The 19199-nt window shown below is 44.0% G+C and overlaps 1 protein-coding gene across 2 annotated transcripts in view; it reads left to right on the top strand.

The window, feature by feature from the left end:
- The window catches only part of DYM (dymeclin), a 280176-nt gene that overhangs the window by 216187 nt on the left and 44790 nt on the right, over positions 1 to 19199 (top strand). For both annotated transcript variants that reach the window (XM_037165106.2, XM_037165105.2), the window contains exons 15-16: positions 1855 to 2037; positions 13123 to 13236. In XM_037165106.2, the coding sequence (XP_037021001.1) occupies positions 1855 to 2037; positions 13123 to 13236 (297 nt within the window). The remainder of the gene's footprint in view (positions 1 to 1854; positions 2038 to 13122; positions 13237 to 19199) is intronic.

Below are 19199 nucleotides of genomic sequence, written 5' to 3'. Positions count from 1 at the left end.
TTGTCTTAGCAGATTACTCATTCAAACATCGAGGATAAATTATCAGTGTTTTAAAAGCAGAAATTATGAACTATCCACCGGTGATTTGTTTTTGAAATTTAAGTTGCATATATTAGGACTTAACGTACATGGGTATATGAAATATTTTTATAAACATAAAATTCTTCAGAAAGCTAATGTTTTGCCTTGTGGTCAGACTGTCTCACTGGGTCACCCTTAAATGACTTTGAGAGAATTCTGAAACTCAAAGTTTCTTCTTCCTCCTCCTCTTAGACTTCAAGTACCAACAAGAGATGAAAAGAAATTGAGGGAATTCTGGTCAAGATTATGTTGTCAGTTCTCAGTTTGAATGCCATTCACTTCCCTTTGCTCCAGAAACATAGGAATACCGAGAGGACATTTAAAACGCATAGCCATACCTGCAGATGAGGTAGAAATTTCTCAGAGCAGAAATAGATAAAGGAGTTGAAGCAGTGAGCGTGCGGAGCTTCCAGTCTGGAAGGAGGCAGGAGCGGCGGGGAGCTCGGCTACGGCGCCAGGGGCCCAGGTGGGAGGCAGCACACTGGTGCCAGGTTCCCTGCCAGCAGTTAGAAAGTGGAATCGACTTTTTACTGAAAAGAACCTGGACAAGGGTGTTCACAATGGCTCTTAAGTTCTATGGCAAGGGAGGTAGGAGGACATAGAACTGGCCTCGAGATGGGATTGTGAGCCAAACCAATACTGCCTTGGTGACAGACCCTGCTCTGGCTGTCTTCAATGTGACTGACTACCGGGAAGGGGTTAGGGTCCTGTTTTCAGAACGAGGCGGTTGCAGACTCCAGAAGCCACTGCATGACCTGCAGGTTTGGGGGAGGGAAAAACACACTGCGTGAGCCTGCTTAACCAGGGTTCCCAGACACATGCTGAAACCTGCGAAAGAACCAACATAGTCCTGGTCATAACTAACGTAAGTGTGGTATCCAAATGGAATTGAAAATTAATAGAGTTGTTTTCAAGATACTCCCTTTAGCTACTTCCTCAAAGATACATTCACAGGGGTGATATTCATAAAAAAGAATAAATAGCTATAATATAAAAACAGAAGTGAAACAAGAATGTGACAGAACTAGTTATTTAGAAAACTTAAAAATGAAAGCTGTAACAAGTGAAAGCTAAGTAAACACGAATTTTGAACTGGACACTATGAAAAAGTTGCCTGAGAGCCTGTCACACAATGTTACAGTTTTGCTTCAGCTGGCAAAGGATTTAGAAAACTCAGGAAGAGAGGTCAAGTCATGGTATTTGCATATAATGTTGCTCTTTTTTCCAGGAGGTTTGTTGACTGCCTGCTTTGAGTTTTGCTCTCTTATAACTGTTTCACACTCAGATTCCCAAAGACTGTTGACTCTGAGGAAACAGAAATAAAACAGTTGGCTCTTTATAAATATAAAGGTTGGGACGCCAGTGCAGAAAAATGAGGTCATATCCTGAAATACACACTTTTGGTAGGAATGGGAAGACCCTGTGCCACTTTAAATCCTGGAGGTCTGCTGAGTTCACATGCCACAGTGAGGAGAATACACATAATGACCTGTTAAGTGAGGGCCTAAGTGAGCCCCAAACTTTCTTCTGGGTCGGCAAGTCTGTAATTTATTATGGGAAATTCCTAAGTATCACCATGTAAGTTCAAGAAAACTTAACTGAAATCCTTTAGTAACTGATAAACCTAATTCTAAAAATTTTGGAAAGAAATCTTGAAAGAGTTCTTTTGCATGATCTTTTCACTACTGTTAGAATTTTTAAACAGTTGCTCTCATTCTAATTAATTCTGGGTCAAGGAAAAAATAGTGACCGTGTGGGCATTTTCTTTATCAGGCACAAGACCTGAACGTCATCGAAGAAGTGATCCGAATGATGTTAGAGATCATCAACTCCTGCCTGACCAATTCTCTTCACCACAACCCAAACTTGGTGTACGCGCTGCTCTACAAACGAGATCTCTTTGAACAGTTTCGAACTCATCCCTCATTTCAGGATATAATGCAAAATATTGATCTGGTAAGTACAAGTGGAGATATTTATCACGGTTCTTTTTTAAACATTAAAGCAGAGAAGTTCAGCAAACTTTGATAAAAACTGTAAAGGAGTCTCTCTAACATTAACTGTATGTGCCCTCTGTCCTGCATTGCATTCCGTGTATGTCCTGTACACACAGACGTACATACATACAGGGTCCAGCACCAGTAATGCCCCTCTTCATTACAAACTCGTTTATTACAAAATGGTAAGCATGTAATTCTGTGACATAACAGTATCACACTCAAGCACACCATGTGAGATTTTAGGTGAAATGTTCAAATTAAAACTATAAATTGTTGTGCCCATATTATTACCCTACTAATCGCAGTCAAGCAGGTGTCACTGCTGCTGGATCCTGCACACACACACTGGGTTGGTCAGAAAGATCATTTGGTTTCTCCCATGTCATGGGCTCTGGTCATGCTCGCTTGTCTTTACCTGTACTCAACACAGTTTTGTGAGGTTGTATTGTGATAGCTATCATATCAACACACATTTAAAACGTTATCAAAATTGGTGAATTTTTGTGTAGTCATTTCAATATTGAAGATGGAGGAAAATAAGCAACACTTTTGGCCTGTTATGTTTTATTATTTCAAGAAAGGCAAGAACGCAACTGAAATGCAGAGAAAGATTTGTGCAGAGTGTGGAGCAGGTGCTGTGAGTGATCCGGCACGTCAGAAGTGGTTCGCGAAGTTTGTGCTAGAGATTTCTGTTTTTTAACATTTAGATCATTGGCATTTTTCTGTAATGTCAATTCTTTGAAAATCTCACATTTTAATATCTGTATTATGGATATCCTAAGTATATTTAACCATCATCCCAGATCAGAAAACCCAGATGCTAAAAGAAGGTTTCCACGTAATTTTAACACAGATCCAAGCCTAAGAACATCATTGTCTCGGATGAAGATTACGTGTTTGCATAGAGCTTTATCACTGTGACTTTTTTGCATATACACGCTCCCATCCAACCCTTAACCCATCCCTGTGGGGGAAGCTGAGCAGGGCCTGAGAGGGAAAATGGTTGGCTGAGGGTCGCTTAGTAAGTCACGCAGACCGGGAAGCCAGGTCTGCTCATGATACACTCTAGGCTTTCAGCACTCACTGGGATAAACCTAAGTAAGATTCCAAATGTGCAGATTTTCCAACAACTTTTTGTCGAACACTGCCACCCAGAATAGTGCTGAGTCCACTGGAAATTTATTTGAAGACATTTTAAATTATTTTTACATGTTTTGGGGGGGAAATGCCATGACAGAGATACAAATAACATCTCGACTTTCTGCCTCTTTCAGCACTTCAGCTTCCCCTTCCCTCCCCTAAATGCCCCTGAGATTTTGGCATTAGCAAGCCTTTACTATTTCTTCTTTCATAAAGTTAACCTTGAAAAGTATTGGGAGAGGACACCATGAATCTGCTGTTATTTTTAGCTGACAGGGAGGTGAGGGTTGATATTTTTCACTAAGACATTCAGCAGCGTTCTGTAGCTGAGACAGGAGGGACTAACCTTGGAGCACTTAACTTTTGCAGAAGGAGTTGGATGTGTGTTTTTCAATGACTAAATTTTTATTAGTCATTGGTACATGTTGCTTCCATGTAATTCATAAGATGAAACAGTCTGGCTGAGTTAAGCAGCAGGAGAAAATAGCATTACCACACCCAATTAGAGAGGACATGAAAGAAATCGCGTGGCTGAACCTAAGAGAACAGAAGCAGTGAAGGGTAATAGTTGCACTGGTAGTGTGGTAAAGGCAGGAACTGTTTTTATCTCAGCACAGTGTAGAACTCGTGTTAGGTTTTGGGCGTTTCAAGACCCGACCATCCTTACTGAACTGCAAACTAGTCCATTCAGTTGCCAGTGTGACATCCCACACATGGCGAACAAGGTTAAGTCAGAAGTCTTTGTTTTCTTTAAAAAAATCAAACACAAAATGAATCAGCTTTTTCTTCCACAGTCTTCTTTATTTCAATAAATGACATCAATATCTACCTATTTGCATAACCAAAAAAAGGAGGAGGAAAAATTAGTGCTAGTTGAAATAAAGGTGCAAAATCGCAAACCTGCAGAGCATGGTCAGAGAAGGCCTTTCCGAGAACATGCACTTGAGCGAAGACGTGAAGGGGGCTGACAGCGAGCCGTGCAGATACCTGCAGTCAGCGTGTTCAGGCAAAGAGAACATAGGCGTAGGATGCAGGCGTGCCTGTGTCTCTCTGAAGCCAAAGGTAGGTGTGCTTCCTGACCACTGGGGAAGATTTGGGTCCCCAAGCGTGGAGTTCTGTTCCTATGACTAACCCGCTGCATGTGCAGAGGCCCCTTGGCTCTCTGCAGATGGCCCTTGTGCAAACTGGGGCCCGGGGAGCCAGTGCAGAAATGTCAGTGCTCTGGTCACTGCCGTTCCTGTGACTGCCACACCATCCTTATGACTGACCCAGAAATCTCCTTCCGGGACCCACCAAACTGTGACTGACTAGCTTGTTAACTTGCAAGCAAGGTAAAGTTTCAGACTCTTCACGACTCTTGACAGTGTGAAATGGTGTAATATTATTTGAAGGCAGACTGACAAATTAAAGATGGGTATGTGTGATAAACTCAAGGCCAGGCACACAAAAAGAAATAGAGCTGTAACTAGATAAAATAGATCCATATATTATACTCAGTCCAAAGGCAGAGAGGAAAAGCAGAATAAATAATTGGGAGCAAATAGAAAACAACAAGCAGTGTGGTAGATTTAAACCCAACCATGTCAGCAATTAAATGCCTCTCACTTTGATAGCTTACAAAGCAAAAGGATGAACAATGTTTCACCATGCAAACACTAATTAAAAGAAAGATGGAATGATTATAAAGTAAACTTCAAAATAAGGAACATTACTAGCAATAAAGAGGGACAGCAGGTACTGATAAGGGGGTCAGTTCACCAGGAAGACATAATTCTGATTGTGGCTGCACCTAATAACAGAACTTCAAAATACAGGAGGCAAAAACTGATGGAATTGCAAAGAGAAATAGACAAATTCATAATTATTCTCGGAGCATTTAACACTTCTTTCTGAGTCACTGACACAGTAACTAGACAGAAAATTAGTAACAATACAGAAGACCCAAACAATACTACCAACCCACTTGATTTCATTGCTGTTCAGGAGCATTCTACCCAACATCACCGCACGTGGAACATGGACTGAGGCAGGCCATATTTGAGGCCATAAAATGAACCTCAACAAATTTAAAAGACTTGGAATCATATTCTTTGACCACACTGAAATTAAACTAGAAATCAGTAAGAAAGATATCTGGAAAGTACCCTAAATGTTTAGAAGTTAAGCAGCGCACCTCTGGATGAAAGAGAGGCAGTCACAAAGGAAATAGGACATATTTTAAAGGTAGCAAGAAAGAAAATGCAGTACCTCAGAATTTCTGGGATACAGCTAAAGCTTTGAGAGAAACTCTGGCATTGAAGAAGAGAAGTCTTAAATGAATTGTGAGAGTCTACATAAAGAAACTAGAAAATGTGCGGGTGTGTCAGAACCGCCGCCAGTACCCGGGGGCCATCGACTCTACGATCAGCCCGGAGCTCTAGGCCACTTTCTGTCCACATTTACTGGTTGGGCCGTGATTACCACGTGTATTCTCCACCCCTCCCCGGAGGAGAGGGGACACGCTGAGAAACCGATAGAGCTGCACCAGCCCTTCCTTCAGGATGTCAGGAAACCAGACTGTGGCATCCGGGAGCTTAACGCAATGGACTGTGCGTGGCACTTGGAAAATCTGTCACTACTAGAAGTGCAGAGTGGCTCCTGATAAAAACGACCCCCATTTGTGTGACTTCATTGAGAGTCACTGCCTGAATGAGCAGGCAAGATCCGTCCCATAATTGGGTGGTCACGTAACCACCGTGAGCAGTACGAGGCCCCCAAGTCTGGCTGCGCAGAGTGTCTCGTTGACAAGCACATGCTGGGTCACTGGGACAAGCAGAGCCAAGTCTTCGGCTGCCTTCCTGTAGCCACAGGCTGACTTTCTGGTCACTAAATTCACTCGTGTGTAAAATTCTAACCTAGTGGTAGTAAATACAACTTTGTATCTTTGAATGGAGGTATTATTTGCTGGTTTCACATCCTTTGCTAGTGTTACATCCTGACTCCAATGGAAAATTTTGGCCACTGTGGCTTACACCTTTCACCTCAAATATTTTCTATTAAGAGAACTAGACCTTTGTTACACAATAGTCGCTGGTAACGTGGTGAAGGAAGACGCAACATCTGACTCCTGCCGTTTACCCGGCCGAGGCCGGTCAAGCTTTTCCTCTCTGATCCTGTTGACTCATCTGTAGGACAGATTTTGTCAGCCTTGTAGGGTTGTTGCGCGAATTAAATAAATGGTAAATGTAGCTCACGTGATCCGTAATAAAGATGCAGAGGTTTGTTCCCTTCCTCTTGACATACAAATTATACTTCCCTTCTGGGACTGGTGGTTTTATCATTTTTCTAATGTGTTTGACTGCAAACACATTAGAATGTCAGCTGTAAAACATGCAAATGAGAGACAGTTTGAAAAAAGGGATTTACTTAGAAGCTGAGTCTCATGCCCACTCTGAAGCTCTCTCAGTGGGAATGGGAGTTCCTTGCGGCTTAGAGGCAAGTCCAGTCCCGCCTTGGGGTGAACAAAACTAGACTATTGTTGCATTTCTGAGTTCTTTTTTTCTTTTTAAGATTTTATTTATTTATTTTTAGAGAGAGGAGAAAGGAGGGAGAAAGAAAGGAAGAGAAACATCAGTGTTTGGTTGCCTCTTGTGTGCCCTCTGCTGAGGACCTGGCCCGCCACTTAGTCGTGTGCCCTGGCTGGTTTATAGGCTGGTGCTCAATCTACTGAGCCACGCCAGCCAGGGTTGCATTTCTGAGTCCTTTAATGATATGACATGTAAGCACTCTCTTTTATGTCGGTTTGTAGTGTCTATTGGAATACTCTGTGTTCCTCTTAGCTTTGATTGTATGTAGTTTGTAACTGCGATCAGCACTCTCCAGTGAGGACGATACACATACCCTGAAGGTTGCACATACTCCAGAGGTTGACCAGCAGTCCACAGAAACATGGGAAGAAAATATTAGAGCTTTTATTTATTCATTAAAAATAAACAGATTTATTCTGATCAAGATGGCAGCATAGGCAGACATGGCTCTCCTTTTCACACAACCACACCAGAATTACAACTAAAATACAGAACAACCATCACTCAGAACCATTAGAAATCAAGTGGAATGGAAGTCTACCAACTATGAAATTAAAGAAACCACGTCAATCCAGACTGGTAAGAGGGGCACAGACACAGAACAAGTGGGTCCTTTACCCAGGTATGGTTAAAAATTCCATGTGTGGAGGGACATCTCAGGAGTGAGGAGTCCCAGGCCTCACAATGCAGAGTTCCACTGTCAGGAAGGTAAGTCCCGAAACCTCTGGCTGCAAAAACCAGTGGGGACAGAGTCGGTGGGAAATCTTCAGGAATCCCAAGCAGTTCCTCTTTAAAAAACCCCAGCACGTGCACTCACCTAACAGACTCACTCCCTCTGGACTCCAGTGCCAGGGTGGAGGCTTGAGGGCACCCGTGGCGTGCAGGAAGAGGCTGAGGTATCTGGCATCAAGGAGAGCAGAGGCCATTTCTGGGCCCTCCCCCAACACAGCCAGCAGACTGGTGCCGTATCTAAGATTCCATCTACCAGGCTAACACTAATTGACCCGCCTTAGAGATTCCCAGAGACTTCACCCCATTCAACTCTTCCCACCTAATCGGCTTTTCCATATGAATGGCCGGCCTTGGCTCATGCCTCACAAACTGCCTAACTCCTCTCAAACAAGCAACATCTTGCCTCAGTGAGCCCTTGGTCACTACTAGCAGCAGCCAGCCTAGATTCACAGCTTGACTCAGCCTGGGAATCTCCAAGCCCAGCACAAGTAGCAGCCATCTCAGATTGCTTTATAATTCAGGCAGGGCAGCCCCAAGAAAAACACAGGTGGGGGCTGATCTTGGCCTGAACTACCTGGGAAACCCCAGGGCCAGCACACCCAGTAGACAACTACAGACCATGTCAGAGCGCCACCACATGGCTACTGCACAGCTGATCCTCCATGGAGCATGGAGTGTGCAGGTTGGTGGTAAGTGATCACAGCCAATCCTTGCAGCTGACTGGCCTAAGAAAATCCCTCCCATTGATCTACCAATAGCAGCCAAGGTTCAACTACAAGAGGAGGGTGTACTCAGCCTACACCAAGGGCTCACCTTAAGTACCCAGCTTGAGTGATAAAGAGGCTGTGGCACTGGACCCTACAGGACACCTACTACATTAGGCCACGCTACCAAGACACCGAGTCAAAGCAGCTCTACTTAATATATAGGAACAAATACAGGGAGGCTACAAAAAATGAGGAGACAGAGAAGCATGGATCAAATGAAGGAACTGATCAGAACTCCAGAGAAAGAGCTAATGAAGTAGAAATAAGCAACCTATCAGATGCAGAGTTCAAAACACAGGGTGTAAGGATGCTCAGGGAAGTTACTGAGGACCTCAGCAATATAAAACAGATTCAGTCAGAAATGAAGGTTACACTAATTGAAGTGAAGAGTAATCTACAGGGAAACAACAATAGAGTGGATGAAACCAAGAATCAAATCAATGGTTTAGAACATAAGGAAGCAAAGAACAACCAATCAGAACAAGAAGAAAAAAGAATCCAAAAAAAATGAGGGTAGTATAAACAGCCTCTGCAACAACCTCAAGAGGTCCAACATTCACATCATAGGGGTGCCAGAAGGAGAAGAGAAAGAGCAAGAAAGTGGAAATCTGCTTGAAAAAATAGTGGAAGAAAACTCTCCTACTTTGGTGATGAGAAGAGACATGCGAGTCCAGGAAGCACAGACAGTGCCAAACAAGTTGGATGCAAAGCAGCCCACTCCAAGATGCATCATAATTAAAATGCCAAAGGTTAAACATAAAGAGAGAATCTTAAAAGCAATAAGAGAAAAGCAATCAGTTACCTACAGGGGAGTTCCTATAAGACTGTCAGCTGATTTCTCAAAAGAAACTTTGCAGGCTAGAAGAGACTGGCAAGAAATATTCAAAGTCATGGAAAGTAGGGACCTACAGCCAAGATTGCACTGAAATGGCAAATAATACGTATCTATCTACAATTAAATCTAAAAACAAACTAAGCAAACCAGAAGAACAGAGACAGAATCAAGGATATGAAGAGCATTTTGATGGCTCCCAAATGGGAGCGGGGTGTGGGAGATGGGTAAAGAGAAGAGGGGGTTAAGAAGTACAAACAGGTAGTTACAGAATAGCCAGGGGGATGTAAAGCACAGTATAGGAAATGGAGTAGCCAAAGCACTTATACTCATGACCCATGGACATGAACAATGGTGGGGCCTTGCTGAGGGAGTGGGGCTACTGGGTGAAGTGGGGGAAGGGGGAAGATAAGGACAACTGTAACTGTATAATCAAGTAGAATTTTAAATAAACAGATTTAGCTTTACTAATCTTGGTATTGCACAAATCACCAGCAGGGTCCCTGTGTCAGCCACAGTAATTTCTCCAGGTATCCTAAGAGAAGAGACAGGAGGAGTTCTCAACACAGGGGGCTTGGCATGGGTACCCTCACCTTTCATTCACTTAAGGTTTATTGTCATTTGTGTGCTCATGTTGTCTAGGTTATATCTCGGTTTGACTAAATAACCCCTCACATAACGGGCATGATTTGCATGACTCCTGCTAAGGAACCACAGATTGAAGGCCATACAATAATATAAGTATTCAAATATGTCACATGTATAATAATATGTGACAAAAAGATAATGGCAGAGCCATTTCCTCCTAGAACAAGTACTATACAATACAAGGTAGAGACAGTGCTGAGCCAGTCTAATCTCACAGGAAATGGATCTATAAAAATTATCAAGCAGGCTGTTTGCATAACGGGTTTAGAGAAACACATGCATCTTACTATGAGAAGTACTGTTTGCTGATGATAATTTGAGACCTTGCGATTAGCAAGACATATGATAGCTAATGATCCAAATTATTTTAATGATAGTGTTTTAATTGAATACAAAAATGTTTTATGTCCTCCAGTTAGGTAATTTTTTTAAATATAGTTTTATTTTGTTCTTATTTTAGAGCTTTATGTACATTTTATAACATGCAAACCAGTAATGTTGCATGATGTATAAATAGGATGCATGAGGTCTGTCTGAAGGAAGTCCAGCCATCGTTAACATAAGGAGGATAGTTGGTGTAACATCGATGTAACCTGGCAGCCAAGGACAGTGGACTGGAATGCGCTGTGCAAACAATGATCACTTCACTGTACTAGTCAGTGGGGACAGTAGACGCTGTTGAGTGAGCATGTGTACTGTGTGGCCATCGCATTCAAAAGGACTGGGTGAATAGAGCAAAGAATGTGCATCAGATTTTGTGTTGGGCTTGAACATTCCTCTGCGGAAACTATTGAGATGACTCAGAAGGCCGCAGCTATGGGCAACTGGTGATTGACAGCCTCCTCACAACTTTAGATGTGCACACTAATGCATCACGTCTCGTGCAGTTTTTCGGTGAAACATCAAATTCCCCAGGTACCTCAGCCCCGCTATAGCCCAGATGTGGCACCCTGCGACCTCTGGCTTTTCCCAAAACTCAAATCACCTTTGAAAGGGAAGAGATTTTAGACCCTCGAAGAGATTCAAGAAAATACAATAGGGCAGCTGATTGCATTTGGGAAAACTGTGTGAGGTCCCAAGGGGCCTACTTTGAAGGGGTCTGAGGCATCATTGTTCTCTGTACAATGTGTCTTCTAGTATCTTCTAAAATAAATGTCTCTATTTTTCTTTTTTTCAAACAAATATCTTTTATTATATTTATTGTTCAAGTACAGTTGTCTTGATTTTCCCCTACCACATCCCCCATCCCACCCCTCAGATGTCTCTGTTTTTCATATTACGTGGCTAGATACCTTCCGGACAGACCTCATGGGTCGGAAGTACATCCTCACTTTACTTGTAAGCGTGAACTACCAAAAGAAATCGGAAGACCTCTGGTCTAGACGGTGGCTTACTAGTCAGAGTCACCTGAAGAGACTGGTAGAAGGTCTCTGGCCCGGCCTGGGGATCAGTATTTTCACGAAGCTCCTTGGTCCTTTTGAGGGTCAGCCACCTTTGAGAGCTGTCCCTTGTCCGCGTTACCTGCTGCAAGCTAAAAATTACGCTATAGTGACCATGCAAAGGGAAAAATCTGGAAGCTGTAAGCGTCTGTAAGATCTGTCTACTTTTTCATTGGCATTTTTTATTTCCTAGAATATGTTTTTAACAGATATGTCTATTTTTTGGTCAAAGAAGATAATTTTATACAAAGATATTAGGCTGAACCATATAGAATCACCAATTTTCAACCATTTTTTACCTACAAAAGTGACATTTCATATGGTTAATGAAAGTTTTTCTCAGAAAAGCACTTTAAAACAAAAATATTTATACAAGGTGTTTAGTTTGCAACTTTGTTGCATATTTTAAAATAAGATATTAAAACACCTGTTGCTGTATGTTTTCTCAATGTGTAAGTCTGTCTCCAAGGACTTATTCATTGTTATAAAAATCTATTTGTTCTGGCTTGTGTGGCTCAGTGGGTTGGGCGTTATCCTGTAAACCAGAAGGTCACCAGTTCGAATCCTGGTCAGGGTACCTGCCTGGGTTGAGGGTGTATGGGAGGTGGCTTATTGATGTTTCTCTTGCACAATCGATGTTTATCTCCCTCTTTTCCCCTCCCTTCCCCTCTCTCTAAAAGTAAATAAGTAAAATCTTTAAGAAAAATAAATTTGAGTACGTGCTGTGTCTAAACTCTGGACAAAATCTTATCCCAGAATTCCCCAAAAGCACTTAAAATCTGACTTGGGGGAAATAAGACCCACAAGCATGTGCTGAAAAACCAACCACCAGCTGTGGACAAAACAAGCACCTCGCAGAGGAGGCGGAGCCAGCAGATGGCCTGAGACAAAGATACTGCTCATCTGGACTCCTGGCTCCTTGCCCTGTCTCTCCATCAAGCTTGTCTGGGTCCCGGCTCTGCCTGGGTCTCTGCTTCTCAGAATAAATGCATTTCAGTGGCATGTTGTCATGCTGTGCGCTTTCCACCAGAATGGTTAGGGGGAACGTGGTACTCTTGAACACTTAACATTTAGGAGAGTAGTCTTGAATGAAAACTCATAAAAATGTTTGCGAATAATTGTTAACTTAATATAAAATGGAAAACATGTAAGTGGAAATACTCAACGTTTTGTAAAAGGTGTAAGTTTTTGTGTTTTTGCATGTCTGAATACGAACACTCAAGTGTAATGTTCTCGAGTAATGGGATCTACGATTGCCTTGACTTGTTAACACTGATGTTAAAACGACTTGCTAAGATATGATGATATTCTTTTAGTGTTTTGTGACAAATACGAAGGGGCAGCGTTCCTTCCAAAATGCTCCCGTGTTGGCACGAAGCTGCGGAGTGCAGGCTAAGCTGTGACAAGGGACAGGAGTAATTAAATCTTGCTGTTCGTTATCCCTGGTGATTAAGGATATGGGTGTTGTGGAAAAATTAGGCTTACAAATACTGCCCAAAACATTTTAGCCATTAGCTTCCATTTCTTTCTCATCGAGCTTTTTTTTTTTTTTTGAGAGTTACTCTTAAGCCTCACTACTAACAGGTTTTAAGCTTTAGCTTTCTTTTTCCACCTTCTGATGGGTGCTGCTCTCTAAAAGAAATACCAATGCAAGGTGAGGCAGTACAAGAAAGAGCAGAATTCAGGAGCCTATTTAATTCACAAAATGGCTAGTGAGCCCTGAGTATTCAGGGCTGGCTGTGATTCAGACATCAGACCCTTTATAGAGTGGACCGCACTAGGAGAGCTAGCGAATTAAAAGCCAGGGCACTCTGAGAAGTGCAGTTAATCACGGCTCGTCCACCCCGTGAGAAAGGCATCTACCGAAAGTGCATCTCCACCGTTCACTTGTTTCAAAGCCAATGCTTTACATTCCAGGTGATCACCTTCTTCAGCTCCAGGTTGCTGCAGGCTGGAGCCGAGCTGTCAGTGGAACGGGTGCTGGAGATCATCAAGCAAGGAGTGGTCGCGCTGCCCAAAGACAGGCTAAAGGTAGGGCTGGCGCACGAGACACATGCTGTTGTGTCCCTTGATGTGAACATTAGTGTCCGGGCAGGCCCCATACAGAATCACAGCACGGACCCAGGGCGTGCACTAGAAAAGGCTTTTGCAGTGTTGCTGGTCTGCTGTGTACGGATACACAGAACTGATGAAGAAGGGTTCTCCTGGAAATAGCAGAAGAAGGACCGACTTCTTCCTATCACTGTATAGCCTATGAGTAACCACTGCATATATTATGAGTAACTTATATAAAGGGGCCCCTGATTTTTTTAACCCAGTGAAATAAATTCCTCCCTGTAAGTATCATCGAGGTCGATGGGAAGGTGGAGGTAGTGACGCCGACATCTGCAGCAATGGCTAACACTTGCCTCGTGCTTCCTCAGTGCTCCGCGGGACTCTGAGTGTCTTGTGTATACATTAACTTACTCTGTCGACACAGCAGCCCTGGAAGGTAGGGGTGGGGATTCTTTTCATCCTGATTTTTCAGTTGAGTAAACTAATACACTGAGTAGGTAAGTAACTTACCCAAAATCACAAAACTAGAGGTTTACAGAACTGAGAGGTTCACCTCCAGGCAGCCTGGCTCCAAAGTCCCTGCTCATGATTGCCGCACCATTCGCTGCAGGCTTGGGTGCATCTATGGAAAGAGAAGCATTTCATGAAAAAGGTGGGGGAGATACTGTATTTCAAGGAGACACACTGTGTGTTAGCTGTGTTCCTGAGGTGATCTCACAACAGGAAGTGCACACTTCCAGACTAATTTTTCCGAAGGAAAAAATGCAAAAGTCATGGTTTGGGGTGGAGTGCATGAATGCACAGCGTCATACCGTATTTTCACTTGAATACTTTAATGTTTTCCTACGTTACCTTCCAAACATTTTACTGGGTCCTAATCAACAACATGGCGTCACAGTGGATGTTCAGCCTTCTGCAGTGTCTTATCACGACCGACTCTGTTCCAGAGTTACCCTTTGGGGGCTGTGCTTTTCAGCGCTATCACTAACCCACTGCCTAACAAATGCCTGGAGACAGTGTCGTGGCATATGAAAATGTTTTCAGTGTCAATGGCAGAGTGTGTGAAACAGCACATCAGTCATCAGAGCCGCGCGCTGGGTCCCACCACACGTAGCAGCAGCAGGCTCGCGGTGCCGAGGAAAGACAGCAGGTTTTTCTGTCTCTTGGCTGAAATGGCACCACCACGGCACAGTAGCCTCAGAGCTAAGTACAGTTCACCAGACACTCCCGCTGTGACTTTATTCCTGACAGTTCTGTAAAGATAGGGAGTTCGTATTATCTCCAGCCTTACACTGAGTTTTTGGGGTTTGGGGGGAGAGAGGTCGCACTATCTCAAGTTTTCTTGATCTAGACCATGTGAGGCAGCTTGGAAATCCATGTGGATGGGACGGCCGCTCACGGGAAGTGATGGATCTCGGTGTCTGACTAAGTCAGAAAAGGAGCAGAATTATCATGCGGCTGTAAGAGAGGATCCCACAGTGGAATCAAGCGAAGAGGGATGTTAATGAGCTCAGGGAGCCATCATAGTGGGAGTGATGGAGATCGTGATTGGAGAGCAGTGTACTTAGACTGAAAAAGTCCACAGTGGAGCAGATCGCACGCAGTGATAACATGGCCTGGGTTTGGCCGTGAGTCGGGGGCTGGAGTGGTATGGACATGAGTGACAGTCAGTGTGACTGAGCCAGTTCATGAGCTGGAAGCCAGGGACAGGTAATTCGCGTGGGCATCCTAGTCTCAAGGGATGAGCCATGCCATGGACAGAAGGACTATGGGCCAAATGCTGCAGTGAACAGGAGCGAGGCCTGGGAATCAGCAGGAGGCAGCCACACGGAGAGAAGACGCTGGCACCGGGCTCACAGGAGCAGAGCTTTTTGCTTAAGGGTAGAGGAGGAATAACTGGCAAGGAACGAAGAATGAGCAGCCCCTCTTTCCAACACATCCAGGGGAATCAGGGCCCTGCGGGAAGAGCCAGATTTCAGCTAAAGAGGGAAGAAGGGAGGATTCGGTGCAGGCACGGAGAATGTAGGGATACTTAGTCACCTGAAATGGAGGTTCAGAGTGGCTTTGTGGGATATGGGAAGGAGGAAAAACAGGGTTTTGGACAAGGAGAGAGAAAGCACAGAACAGTATGGGCCCAAAGTACAGGAGAAGACGGCCGACTGGAGGGAGGGCCTGGTGTTTGGGCAGTGACCAGTCACTGTGTGCACGTTAGGTGTGAGCTTGCCACGAGGTCCCACTGACAAAGAGTCTTTACCAGGCCTCTGCTCTCGTGCTTGGGCCCATCAGTGATCAAAGGTTGCTGCCCTCACAGGACCCACGGTCTAGCAAGAGGAGATAGACAAAGAACAGTGAATGTAACACAATAAATAGCAAAACAGTAGAGACAGTGAGCATAACATAATAACAAAACAGCGGAGTGTACCAGAATGCGGTAAGTGGTATGGAAAAGGAAGGGGCAGGGGCGGGGTGTCCGGGAGTATTGGTGAGGGTGCGGTAGAAGAAAGTTGTAGAATTACAAAGAATGATCCGGGCAACATTTAGCATTTAGCAAAGATAAAAAGGAGGTGAGAGTTAATATGCTGATTCAGAGGAGAATCCCAAGTAGTAAAAACAGGCCCCGGAAAGGCCCCATGCCAGGCATGTTGAAGGAATAACAAGGAGCCCAGAGCAGCTAGAGCCTGCAAACAAGGTGGAGAGTAGTAGGACGGGAACACAGAACAGGGGGTAAGAAGGTGCAGGAGATGGAGAGCCACTGCAAGATGCTGCGAAGCAGCACGATGTGGCTTATGTTTACTTGTCTTACCCGAGTGCTGTGCTCAGACTGGACTACAGGGAGACCGTGAAAGCAGAGAGGCCAGTTAGAAGACTGTCCTTTGACTTGGCCGTGGCAGTAAGGTTGAAGTGCTGGTAGAGTCAGTCCAGGAAATCATCTGGGGAGCGGAGGAGGGCACTGAGTCCTCCTGGGAGAGAGCTGCAGTCTCCACTGATTACAGAAGCTCCAGGGACTGGGGGCTGAACATGGTTCTGATGGGCCGGTTAAAGAACTGGGCTGTTACATATTGGAGGGATTGCTGATGAAAGTGGGTTTGGACCGGTCTTTGTGGATCTTAGGGACAACTTTCAGGTGTTGGTTGGCCGAGGCTGTCACAGTTAGAAGCCTTACTCTGCTAAAGGTTGTGCAACTCAGCAGTGCTCTGGGGTCAGTACGCTCCTCGTGTGTGGAGGCTGCTGGTACAACACAGAGCCAACTTTCAGATGCTGCACCTTAAGACAATCTGGAAAACTCAGAGAATCACCAGAATTGTGAGGGAACACAGGAAGTGATGAGAGGAACTCATACAGTTGAGAAGATTCCAGCGGAAGAGGCTCGTCTTCAAGTACTGGATGAATTGTTTGTGAAAGCAGATTTGGACTTGTTCCTTGTCTTCTTAGGAATAGGACCTAAGTGGGTAGAAGCTGTATACAGGGACCTGCACTGCAGTCCATATAAGGAAGAACTTTCTAACAGATGGAGTTATTTACAGTTGGAATAGGCAACTTTTGGAAAGCGATGCATTCATTCTTACTGGATAAAGATGTTAGAGGAATAGGCTAATGACCACTTGCAGGGACACAGCTCTTAACCATTGGCCCTAGCTGGCTAGAGCAGTGAGTGGAGGAGGGTTCCAAGGTTGCATTCAGGTTCAGCAGAAAGAGTGCTAAGATACGTCAGCAATGCCTGGCATTGGTCACAAGAGCAAAAAGTAAGGAGCACGTGTGTGATTATTTGTCATCCCAATTGTAAACACTCAAATATTGGTTGGAAAATCCAACCATGTGACTTTTAAGAACCTTTCAATTCCTAAGAGTATAATTGTTTGTGCATATGCAAAATTCTTGTTCTCCACAAAGCAAAAAACTGCATGAATTCTTAAGAATAGTTTTCTCTCTCAGAAGATGCAAGAAACAATAAGGAAAATTATTAATCTGGGGATATCTTTATTTTTTTATTTTAAATTACAGTTGATGGGGATATCTTTGATGAGAAGGTTCATTTATGACAAAGAGTTCACCTTTCAGTTCATAATAGCAGACAGCATAGTCAGACTGGTACACTAGAAGAACCACAACTTCCAAAAAATTGGGATATGACTCATAAGAAAAATATGATTCAGGAGGGGTGTAGAACTTGAAAAAGAAAGGCTTTGACTATCCAACCGCAGGTTGTCCTGTGCAAACAACAAAGAAGAGCATTATGTTTGTGCTGGAGTCTTTATTGTCACCTCTGCTTCACCATCACCCCCCTCTCCAGTCTCTTCTACACACAGAGAAGCCAGAATGCATTTCCCAGCATCCTCCCTGCTGTAGCTCTGAGTTAGTCTGCCAGAGAAGGGCACTTCAGTGAGATTTGGAGGGTTGAAGAGAAGCCGCCATTTTTCTCCAGAGGGAGAAAGATTCTGCCTTCGCCTGGCTTGCTGCTGTAGATGGCAGAGGTCGTTGATGGCTCCCCAAAGGTACTGCGGTTTGCAGCCACTTGCTGGGAGCACTTGAGGACCACCCGCTCCAGTGCTTTGTTTTTTTGCAGCCTCCCTGATCTTTGCCCACCTTATTTTTTCCTGCAGTTGCATAAGCCTGTATTTTCCATATGAAATCCTTTATACTTGAGTTAGAGTAAGTAGCTTCTATTTTCCCTACCAAACCTGTCAGGGAAATTAAATCCAAATCCCTTATTTCAAACAGAAGGGAAATTGTTGAAAGGCCTCGGGGAGCCAAGAACCACTGCTGGCTTTCAGGAAGTCAGAAGTGGCAGCAATGTCATCACTGATGACCTGGCCTCCTGCAGCATCCACGTGGGGTCTGTGGGAAGATGGCTAGAAGCACTGTCAAGGCTTCCCTTCCAAGGCCTGCCCACCACTGTTAGCCGAGCAGCAGTGACCTCTGGTTCTCCTCTATCTCCTGAGATCCCCTCAAGTTCCTCTCATTGCCAAGTCTAACCCAACGCCTTCCCGAAGAGATCCTAGGAAACGTTGCTTCCAGGCTTTCGGGCCCCAGGATGCTTGAGTGGCCAACAGTGAGCCATAGGAACAAAATAAACTGGTGAAGGAGCACGAAGAATCCCCACTTGAATGATTATGCTGTAAGAGAGGTACCAAGCCTTTCCTTTTATCCCACAGGACAATGGGGAGTGAACTGAACCCAGACAGGTCTTAGTTCAACCTAAGGGAATGCTTTCTGACGACCAAAGTAGTTTAGCAGTTCATATGTGACTTCATTAAACAATGAAGTAGTCACCAGACTACTACAATGAATATAGTCACCATGGCAAATGTAAGAAGAGCACCAGATGGCAGGGGAGCTCAAATAATAACATTGGGGGAAAGGTTGAAAGAATTTGTTGTAAAAAGTTAAATAGGCCCTGACCAGTGTGGCTCAGTGGATTGGGTGTTGTCCTAGAAACCAAAGGTTGTCAGTTTGATTCCGGGTCAGAGCACATGCCTGGGTTATGGGCCAGGTCTGGTTGGGGGTGTACAAGAGGTAACCAATCGACGTTTCTCTTACACATAAATGTTTCTTTCTCCTTCCCTTCCTTTCTCTCTAAAAAATAAATAAATAAAGCCTTTTTTTAAAAAGTTAAACAGGATGATCCCAAAGATTTCTTGAAATTCTTTTTTTTTTTTTTGCATTTTTTATTGTTGTTAAAGTATAGTTTTCTCCATTTTCCCATTAAGAGCCTAAAATTCTACCTTCTAAAATTCCATAAATTTTTGTAGAGCAGTGCTCTAGTAATACCCTACTCCTATTCAAAAATACTTAGAGGTCAATGCCCTGTAGCTACCAGATAAAGTTCGTGATTCCGAGAGTGGAATTCGTGACCATCCACAGTCTAACCCCAACTTGCTGTTAGAGGCTTCTCTCCACACTTCGCCGTATCCACCCAGTACCGCAGCCAGCCATGGCTG

The sequence above is a fragment of the Artibeus jamaicensis genome, unplaced genomic scaffold, assembly GCF_021234435.1.
Source record: "Artibeus jamaicensis isolate MK-2021 breed Jamaican fruit bat unplaced genomic scaffold, CSHL_Jam_final contig_354, whole genome shotgun sequence".
Taxonomy (NCBI): Eukaryota; Metazoa; Chordata; class Mammalia; order Chiroptera; family Phyllostomidae; genus Artibeus; species Artibeus jamaicensis.
The sequence above is the reverse complement of the archived record's forward strand: the minus strand, read 5'-3'. Positions and strand labels throughout refer to the sequence as shown.